The following is a 10,771-nucleotide window of genomic DNA, read 5'->3' as shown; positions in this document are numbered from 1 at the left end:
AAGATTGTGGGTCTGAGAATAAAACTGTCTTGCTATCCTCAGATCTGATAGTGCTTGCCTAAGATTCTAGCAGGTTCTAGGGTTCAATGCCCATTTCTATCTCAACTAGTCAAGGGTTCCCTACAGCCTTAGACCTTTGAATCTAGGGTCTCTATGCTTCTTTGTACACCTCAGTTTCATGAAACAGTTAACTGAAACAATACCATTGTGGTAGTTGTTTAAATTTTGGAAGGAGAGGTCATTTCAATAGCCTTAAAACCAGAAACTTTTTTACAAAAATGAAAACTGCAAATAAGTATGAGTTTTGGAAAAGCTACCTTTGATAATCTAGAATTTATCTTAATATTGTCAGTGATTTATCCAACTGTATCCTATTTATTAAAACTTGTATCAAACAACCTCTACTACAAGACTTATTGTAGATAAAAAGGACTTGTCCAACTTGCAGTATCTTTAAGAATCTGCTTTTACTCCAAATCCCTAACTCCCAGAGAACCAACCCTCTTTTTTTTTTTTTTTATTTTAACTGAAATCATAGATGAACACAGTATCTTTATTTTTACGTGGTACTGAGGATTGAACCCAGTTCCTCACATATTCTTGGCAAGTGCTTTACCACTGAGTTAACACCCCCAGCCCCTAACCCTCTTTTTTTTTGTGGTCTGAAGGACTGAACCCCTATAATTTTTAGGTATAGAAATTTAAGCAAGGGGAGGAAGAGAGGAAATACTGGGGACTAAAATGGAGCAAATTATATTCCATGCAACTATGATTATGTCAAAGTGAACCTCACTATTATGTATAACTACAGTGTACTAATAAACTTTTTTAGGGCTGGGTGTGGTGGCACATGCCTATCATCCCTTGACTCAGGAGGCTGAGGCAAGAGGATCACAAGTTCAAAGCCAGCCTCAGCAACTAAGCAAGACCTTAAGCAACTTAGTGAAACCCTGTCTTATAATAAAAAATAAAAAGGGCTGTGGATGTGGTCAGGGGCTAAGTGCCCCTGGGTTCAATGCCCAGTATCAAAAAAACAAAGTCTGCAATGATACAGAATAGAAAAGATCCCTGCAGGCAAGAGATTTCAGCATATTTACATTTATGCTTAAGAGGTTGCTGACCTGGTGTCTACATACCTGTATTGTGTATTTCCTCTGTAATATACATGCCTTCTCTATATGTCAGTCCCCCTACAACAGGGGTTCCTGTGGCTGGAGCCAGTGTAGGGTCAAATGCGTCAATATCAAAACTCAGATGAATTGGCCTTTGTCTCCTGGAAAGGAAAAGGACAAGAGAATACATATTCAGTTGTGCTTGTAGTTTCATTCTTCCTGTTATTGCAACTCCTTGATTTTGTTACTGTTGGTCCAGGTACTTTATTAATACAGCAAATTTCCAAGTTTTTTCTTTCTGAAAGTTACTAAAATTAGTGTATTAGCTTCCTACACATTACCTCATGTTATTGGCATTTGTTCTGTTTACTTCAGACAGACTAACTGCCAGTTATATTTCTGGCTTACACTAGGCAGTAGAGCCTCCTTCATTAGTGTCAGTAGAGGGAATTCAACACTTTCACATGACATTGGGCTCCGATATGCTAATTTTAGTTAGCATGATCTGAGTTATAGTTGCCTTTATTCTCTAACAGCAGCTGAACTTAACTCTAATTTTATGTCCACAAACTTAACCTCATCCAATTCCAACTTGAGTACAGGATTATATTCCATGCAACCATGATTATGTCAAAGTGAACCCCACTATTATGTATAACTATAATGTACTGCATACATTATACTACATACAACACCCTGATGCCATTAACTAAATTTCTTAACAACTTAGGGAATGGTCTACTGTCAGATGGCGGTTTTGACATTTATCAACCAGAAGTAAAAACTCAGGATTGGGAAAATGCTCTTTAAAGTAGCATATTATTTTCATTCATCTGCCATCTTTCTACACTACCAAGATTTGCTTAATATAAGACTCAGATGAAGCAATAATTATGAGGCTCTGAAGAATGGTACCATTGGAACAAGGAATGCCTGCATCTCAAAAGATAAGCATTCAAATGGAGATAAAGCCACTGCACCCCAGCTGGGGAGGCTGAAGCAGGAGGATCATGAGTTCAAAGCCAGCCTCAGCAACTTAGTGAGGTGCTAAGCAACTCAGTGAGACCCATCTCTAAATAAAATACAAAAGGGCTGGGGATGTGACTCAGCAGTCAAGTGCCTCTGAGTTCAATCACTGGTACCCAAAAAAAAGAGAGATAAAAATAAATTCATAAGAGACAGGAGATCTGGGTAATGACTTAAAGGAAATCCCCTCCCAACCCCAGAGAAAGAATATGAGTAGATATTTCATGTGCCTTTTTGAACTTTTTGAAATTTTTATAGGTACATGATTTATTTTTATTTAAAGATTTGGGGCTGGGGTTGTGGCACAGTGGGTAGCATGGTCCACCTTCAACTAAAAAATATATATATTTAAAAAAAAAAAAAAGTAAAGTTTCTATGCTCCAGAAATAGTCTAAGGTGTGACACCCATTGGGAGTTGGCCCTGTCCCCCTCTGGCATCTGTAAGTAGACATACGTTTTAGTTACTTACTTGCCAATCAGCAGATCAAATGTCTGTTCCATGACCTTCTGAATACCAAGTCGATCAATATCCCTCATGGAAAAATATTGAATATCATAGTTCTTTAAAATAAAACTGGTGAGAAATAAAGAAAGGAATTCTTAGTTCAAAAAGCTATTTTTAAGTGACTCAGGAGGCCTCAGCAATTTAGCAAGACCTTGTCTCAAAAAAATAAAAAGGGCGGGGTATGTACCTTAGTGGCAAAGCACCCCTGGGTTCAATCCTCAGTACAAAAAAAAATCAGTTTTTAACATTTATATTTAGGGGGTTTTGCCTTTATATTGACCTATAACAGATTACATCAAGCATCAGCCTTCATGAGGAACACAAACAGCACAGGCCCAAAGCTTAACCTTAATGCATCAACTTACTGTTCAGGAGGATCCACATCCCTTAGGCCAATATACACAATACTTGGGGAAGAGATACAAGGTTTGATCCAGGAAAATCCTGGGAGTTGTGGCACCTATGAAAAGAAGAATGGACACAATTAATCAAGAATTCTTGATTCTTGGTTTCACCAAGATAATCACCATGTGTTTCCAAAAGTGTATAATCACTTTTTCCTCCTGTCTGTAGGATATGTTTAAAGCAACACAAAACATACTTGATCTAGGAAATTAAATTTGCAAGAATGGAAATGTTTCATAGGGGAACTAAAAAACAATACAGCTTCCTCAAGAAGAATGAAAAAACAAATCTCTCAAAATGGTCTTGGTTTACCATTAACTTGCCTAAATAGCATGACTACACCCAATTTGCCCTTTTGGTTCCTTTGCACACTGCTGAACTATTTACAAATTGGTTCTTAAAGTGTAACTCAATTGCCACCTCGATTTGCCAACAACCAAATTCTGTCTAATGAATAATCTTTGTACTATCCTGGTTTAACTTGGTCTCTCACTGAGGGGAAGGATATACAGATACTAGTTTATGCCTGACATGGTATAAACATGCCTTCCATGTCTTCTGTACAGCTCCGGAAAATATTACCCAGAGGTAAGCACAACATCACTTATTTGAGGGTGTGGCCTGGGAGCTTCTACCAAGAAGTACTCAAGCTATGAAACTGCCCATCACTAGTTACTACCACCTTACTGTCTTAGAAATTTATTAGCACCCCTGAGAGTGGGGACAATATCCTAGTCATCTTTAAACCCTAGCATCTAACGGATTGTCTAGCACATGATAGTGTTTAGTGGATAAATGAAAGAGTGGTAAGCCTCATGGAACCCATCTTTCACCTTAGTCTTATTGAACTAAATCTGCAAAGCCCCAGGATAACCTAAGCCATTTACATTCTCATTTTATCCCACTCACCTTGTCCTGTAGTTCTCTGAGAAGAAATGCAACTGGCTGTCCATGAAGGTTTCCTGATGAAGTTGTAAGGGGTGTATTGATGTCAGCATGGGCATCAACCCAGATGACACAAAGGTCCGGGCAGTGCCGGGCGTGGCCACTAATGGTACCAATCGCCAGGCTGTGAAGAACAAATATAATAATCTTCAAGGCCCTCTGCTTTGCTAACATCACCAATAAAAAATACCCTGAGCCAACACAGCTTACACTCTGTCCTCGGGGCAAAGTCAGAGCCTGGACTGAGGCTGGGTAAGGTAAAGCAAGTTCCTGGGTTATAATCCCCAAGTACAAGATCTCATGTACAACACTGTGTAAAACAAGTTAATCTGTGTGTTACCTTGAGTGGATTAGACCAGAGAAGTGCAAAACTCTAGATTCAACGCAAATGACTGGCAGTGTGACAGATGTATTTCCTATCACCAAAATTCATGTCTTTTTATCCATTAACGCTGGCCCATAAAATAAAAGGACCTCAAATGTTTGTTCAGTGAATGAAATCTAGTTAAATGATGTGATCTATATGTAACAACTCAAAATGTTGCTTACTGTCTCTTAAGGTCTCCACCTGGGAGATCTAATCTTAACATCCAAAGAATCAGTTATAATTCTTTTTTTATTTGTTTTTTGGTTTTTTTTTTTTTTTTAATTTTTGGTTCCAGGGATTGAACCCAGGGGCACTTACTGCTGAGCCACATCCCCAGCCTGTTTTTATTATCTATTTTGAGACAGGGTCTTGCTGAGTTGCTTAGGGCCTCACTAAACTGCTGAGGCTGGATTTGAACTTACAGTCCTCCTGCCTCAGCCTCCAGAATCACTGGGATTACAGGTGTGCACCATTGTACCTGGCCTATGTTAACTTTATACAGATTAAAAATTATAAAGCAGAGTTGGGGAATGTGGCTGGTACAGTGCACTTGTCTATCATGTTTGAGGTTCTGGGTTTGATTCCCCATTAGCACACACATACACACACAAGAAAGCACTATAACACAATGGAGTATTACTCAGCCATAAAGAAAAATGACTTTTTATGACATTTGCCAATAAATGGATGGATCTGGAGACTATTATGCCAAGTGAAATAAGCCAGTCCCCCAAAATCAAAGGTTAAAGGTTTGATATGTGGAAGCTAACTAACCCATAATAAGGGGGAAGGTTAGAGGAAGAATAGAAGTTCGGTTGATTAGACAATGGGGAATGGAGAAAAGGGAGGAGGGATAGGAAAAAGAAAAACAGTGGAATTAATCTGGCATAATTTTCCTGTATACATATCTGTAAACATTACAGTGAATCCTACCATCATGTACATCTACAAGAATAAGATTTATTCCATGCTTGTATATTTATATCAGAATGAATTCCACTGTCATGTTTAACTAAAAAGAACCAATTAAAAAGAAGAAAGCTATCACTGTTTTTGCTTATACGTGCCTGAAATGTAAAAAGTCAAAAAATTGTTAAAGACATTGAAGTAACAAGGCAATCCAATTCAAGATCCCATGTACAACACTGTGTAAAACAAGTTAATCTGCGTGTTATCTTGCAGTATCATGGCTCTCAAATATCTTTCAAGAGTTTGTTTTTGCCTTTCTTTGTCCTTGGACTCTGCTTACATCAGCTACCTGTTCTATCTCAACTGCAGGAATATGCCTGATGAGATTGTAGCTGGAAAGCTGCCCAGTAACTAAGGAGTTTGGCATAGATGGGAAATGCAGCTTAAGCATCTTACAGCCATTCTTCATCAGTAAAGCACAAGACAGACTTTTAGGCTCCCTTTTGAATGACAGTATGGCTAGTGCTGAAGGCAGTGGATTAAGGCAGATTGCTACTTTTCATCCAGAAGAGCTGGGAGACTAGAGACAAATTATCAGACTTCTCCAGACTTCAACTTCCCTTTCTGTAAGATAGGAATAAGAGTTCTTGGCTTGTTGAAGTTAGGACTGGTTTTTGGTGTTTTTGGTACTGGGGATTGAAACCAGGGGCACTTAACCACTGAGCAATATCCCCAGCACCACCACCCCGCTTTTGTGTGTGTGTACTTTTTTAGAGACAGGGTCTCATTGAGTCGCTTAAGGCCTTGCTAAGTTACTGAGCCTGGCTTTGAACTTAATCCTTCTGCCTCAGCCTCCCAAGCCACTGGGATTACAGACCTGCGCCACTGCACCCAGCAGGACTGCTTTGATAAGTAAGGTGATGGTACGTGTGGTACTATATAAAAGGAGTGATCTAAAAATGCCTCTTCCTTTAAAATGGTCAACAACCATTCAAATTTTACACTTATCCCTTCCTCTACAGAATATTCCAGATTGCCTAGGTTTTAGCATTAAATAGGAAGTAAGGTGAGTAATAAGATGGCTGCAGTATGGATAGCTACTGGCAAAAAAAAAAAAAAAAAAAACCAAGGACCATGGTAACCTCATTTAGGAGGTCCCCAAATAGTGAGACCTGACCAGAGGAAAGACTGAATAAACTTGGAGAGAGCACAGAACTCTTCAGTTGATTTAAATGAATGCCCCAATCAAACTAGTGAACCTAGGACTGATGACTTTGTTATTTTACCTGAATTTTTACTCTAATAAGGAATCTACCTGCCTCTCCAACTGAACAAAATGGAACTTTTGATAATGATCTGAAAAGCTCTGAGTACCTCAGGGAAAATTGGTAGACTAGATCTGAAAATAAAAATTGTAATGGGACCACACTGGATTTGAATCCCAACTCTACTATTTCCTGGCTGTAGGACTTGGATAAGTTATCTAACATCTGGCTTTCAGTGCTTCCAGCAATAAATTAAATAAAACCGTATCTGCTAAAATACATACGAAGTGCTCCTAGTGCTTCATTGCCTCTACCAGTAAACTACATTACTTCGCTAAAACAACACTCCCCTATGAAATTTGATTATTTTAGTACAGACTAACTTCATCCTTCTCTGAAAGCTGTAATCCGATACTTAAAAAATTTTTGTTCCACATGTTTTTATTTCATCTAATTGGAATAGATCACAAGTTTCCTACAATTCCCAGCACTGCTTAGAAAACATCAGTACAATGCTCAGTGACCTACTAAGAGACAAAGGATTCAGTGACGAAATACATTAGTCACCTAGGGTCCATACTGTGGGCTAGAAAGTATATTCACATTCCAAGGGAGGATTTCTAACATCTATTAGAAATGCCAATAAAAATGCCTAAATTTAGCCCTGATGGATCCTTCTAATTCTCCAAAATAACCAAATGAAATGTCTTAATACATATTTTCAAGAAAACTTCCCAGGAAATAAGCATGAAACATGGTGACTAAAAACCTTGCTTAGCCTACCTTTATATTTGCTGTGTCAAATACAGGTCCTCTTACTATACAATGTGTTATACAAAGCAAAACTCCCAGTTCCTATAATAGCTCTGATCTTAGACATTAAAATGATGTTATATACACCATACCCTAAAAATTCTGTAGATATTTTTCTAAGGATGAGGAAATGAAGATAAAAGCTAAATGATGAGCCCAAAACAATATGTTATCCAGCCCCTCACCACACGTGGTTGTAGCTTACCTGTGGTCTCCTCCCACAGTGACACAGCTGTAGCCACCTGATACTGCTCTGCTGACCACCTCTGCCAGTTCCTGGTTGGCAAGGCCCACAGAGCGTGGGTTCACTATCAGGTTGTTGTAGAGATCATCTTTGGGCACAGGAGTAAAACTCAAGTCTCCAAAGTCTTTTAGGCGGCAGCCTGAAAACAAATAAGGGGTGACAAGAATAATTGTATGTGCTTTTCCAACTCTTACTAGCGTGGGTTCACACATAAATACTCAAGGCAAAGTATACATCATACTTTTTTTGTCATACTTTTTAAAAACCAAAATGTCACATGACTGGCAGAATTGCTCCAATAATTCTGGGAAGTAAACCCTCTTTATTTAAAATTTATTTATTTATTTGTTTAAAATAAATAAATTTAATTGTAAATGGACACAATACCTTTATTTATTCATCATTCATTCATTCATTCATTCATACATACATACATACATACTGGGGATTAAGCCCAAGGTGCTTAACCACTGAGCCACATCCCCAGCTCCCTCCCCCCTTTTTTTTTTTAAATATATAATTTTTATTTCGAGACAGGGTCTCGAGTTGCTGAGGCTAGTAGGGAACTTGCAATTCTCCTGCCTCAGCCTTCAGAGTCACTGAGATTACAGGTGTGCACCACTATGCTTGGCAGTTATTTTATTTGTTTTTATGTGGTGCTGAGGATTAAACCCAGCCTCATGCTAGGCAAGCACTCTACCACTGAGCTATAATCGCAGTCCCAGTAAACCCTCTTAAGAACACCATTTTGCAGAAGCTAGACTTTGCAAAGAAAAACCCAGAGGTATTAACTTAACCTAAGTCACAAAACTGGTAGCACTTAGATCTTGCATATCCCAGAATTATAAAGTGGAAGTAAAATACCAAGAATAACCAAGAGGATTTAAAGAAAATAAGTACTATTAATTAAGACTAAAACACACGAATAGGAATTCTCAGACTTTTCTTCATAAAAAAAGTCAATCAGAGGACCTAAAGCATACTAAAATATCTGCCAGGCATGGTGGCACATGCCTGTAATCCCAGCAACTCAAGAGGTTGAGGCAGAAGAATCTCAAGTTCTAGACCAGCCTCAGCAATTTAGCAAGGCCTTAAAGAACTTAGTTAAGAGACCTATCTCAAAAAATAAAAAAGGGCTGGGGATGTGGCTGAGTGGTAAAGTGTCCCTGAGTTCAATCCCCAGTTCATAAAAGAAAGAACACTTATTTCTTACAAATTTCTAGTAACTGTTATGCTTAATTTTTTTTTCTTTTTTTTTTTTTTTTTTCCAGTGCTGGGGATTGAGCCCATAGGCACTTTACCACTGACTTACATCCCCAGCCCTTTTCATTTTTTTATTTTGAGACAGGGTCTTGTTAAATTACCCAGACTGGGCTCAAACTTGTGATTAACCTGTCTCAGCCTCCCAAGCCATTGGGATTATAGACATACGCCACCACACATGGCTAATTTAACATAAATTCTTATTTAGGACTCACAATAGTTCTATGAAGCACCTAAAATAATGCCTATTCCATAAATGAGGAAACAGAAGCAAAGAAAAGTAACCTACCAAAGGTCATATAACTGCCAAATGCCAGAATCAGGATCTACCAGGGCACATACTTGTAGTCTCAACTACTCAGGAGGCTGAGACAGGAGGATTAAGTTCAAGGCCTGTCTGTGCAACTTAGCAAGACCCTGTCTCAAAAAAAAAAAAAAAAAATTTTTTTTTTTTCTTCAAAAAAAAGGGCTGGAAGGGTAGTTCTGTGATAGAATGCTTGCTTAGCATGTGTTAGATCTTGGGTTTAATCCTAGTACCAAAAAAAAAAAAAAAAAAAAAATCAAGTCATCTTGCTCCAATATTTGTATTTTTTACTGTGCAGTTTGTCTCCCAAATAATTCCTCCTACTTCCAACACTTAAGAACTCAATATATATTCTGACAGCTTTGAATACTTTCTACCTACATTGTAGTTGAAAACTAAAAATCCAATTCTATCAAAAAGGGACATGAGGGTTGTGGTTGTGGCTCAGCGGTAGAGTGCTTGCTAGCATGTGTGAGGCACTGGGTTTGATCCTTAGCACAACATAAAAATAAAGTATTATGTCCATATATAACTAAAAATTTTTTTTTAAAAAAGGACATGAAATATGAGAGAACAGAATGTTATAAATTGTATCCTTAGGACCCTGCTTCTCAAACTGGTATCTAGTAATTGAAGGGTCCAAGAGGACTGTAACATGATAGACAAACACATCTCAATATCTGCACAGATTTGCTAAAGATTTGGATTAAGACCAGTATGGAACCAGGCTGGGGCACATGCCTGTAATCCCAGTGGCTCAGGAATCTGAGGTAAGAGGTTCTCAAGTTTGAGACCAGCCTATGGAATTTAACAAGGTCCTGTTTCATAATAATAAAGGGCTGGGGATGTAGTTTAATGATAAAATGCCCCATGTTCAATCCCCAGTACAACAAAAAGAAAGTGGGGGTGGGAGGGAGAAAGAGAAAGAGAGAAAAGAACAAGTGAGCATTAAAGGCCCCAAATCAGAGAATATCCAGACATGTAAGAGGAAAGTAAGGAGGGAAAATGCAGGTAGGGGAAGAATGACAATAAACCAAAGATAATGAGAACCAAGAGAAAAATGACCAAATAAAAATCTTTCTTTGTTTTGGGGATGTAGCTCATCCCTATCAGTGAGCTACACACCCAGTCTATAAAAATCTTTTTTAAAAAAGAGCAGTGGGACATACCCGTCATCCCTGCTACCCAACAGCCTGAGTCAGGAGGATCATAAGTTTGAGGCCAGCCTCAGCAACCTGGCTGAGTGCCTGACTCAAAAATTTAAAAATTAAGGAACTGAGGTTGTAACTCATTGGTAAAATGGGGGAAAATATATTTTAAAAAGAAAGTCAAGAACTGGGGATGTAGCTCAGTGGTATAGTACTTGCCTAGCATGTACAAGACCCTGGGTTTGACCCTTAACACCACACACACACACACACACACACACACACACACTCACACACACAAAGCCACAAGTAAAATCATTATTGACTTCACCAAATCCAAAATATGGGGAGGACACTTGAGACTTAGCTCTAGCTTTGAAGTCAATATCAGGTCTGGTGAGATCTTGAATGTTATATTCTAGGGTATTTTTAATCTCAACAACCTTTCAAGCATATTGAGCATTA

General features: G+C 38.4%; 2 protein-coding genes across 4 annotated transcripts in view; one reads left to right on the top strand and one right to left on the bottom strand.

The window, feature by feature from the left end:
- The window catches only part of Arg2 (arginase 2), a 45,176-nt gene that overhangs the window by 7,865 nt on the left and 26,540 nt on the right, over positions 1–10,771 (bottom strand). Inside the window, exons 3-7 of the mRNA XM_047540666.1 lie at positions 7,553–7,730; positions 3,958–4,117; positions 3,009–3,103; positions 2,608–2,712; positions 1,137–1,273 (exon numbers count right to left, since the gene is read on the bottom strand). Of these exons, the coding sequence (XP_047396622.1) occupies positions 1,137–1,273; positions 2,608–2,712; positions 3,009–3,103; positions 3,958–4,117; positions 7,553–7,730 (675 nt within the window). The remainder of the gene's footprint in view (positions 1–1,136; positions 1,274–2,607; positions 2,713–3,008; positions 3,104–3,957; positions 4,118–7,552; positions 7,731–10,771) is intronic.
- The window catches only part of Vti1b (vesicle transport through interaction with t-SNAREs 1B), a 38,022-nt gene that overhangs the window by 19,239 nt on the left and 8,012 nt on the right, over positions 1–10,771 (top strand). The window contains exon 7 of one of the 3 annotated variants that reach the window (XM_047540669.1): positions 3,970–4,627. The exons of the other annotated variants lie outside the window; for them this stretch is intronic. The gene's annotated coding sequence lies outside the window, so the exon portion shown is untranslated. Of the gene's footprint in view, positions 1–3,969; positions 4,628–10,771 lie in introns of those variants that run through there. 3 annotated transcript variants of the gene reach the window in all.

Source organism: Sciurus carolinensis, chromosome 2 (genome assembly GCF_902686445.1).
Source record: "Sciurus carolinensis chromosome 2, mSciCar1.2, whole genome shotgun sequence".
NCBI lineage: Eukaryota > Metazoa > Chordata > Mammalia > Rodentia > Sciuridae > Sciurus > Sciurus carolinensis.
The sequence above is the reverse complement of the archived record's forward strand: the minus strand, read 5'-3'. Positions and strand labels throughout refer to the sequence as shown.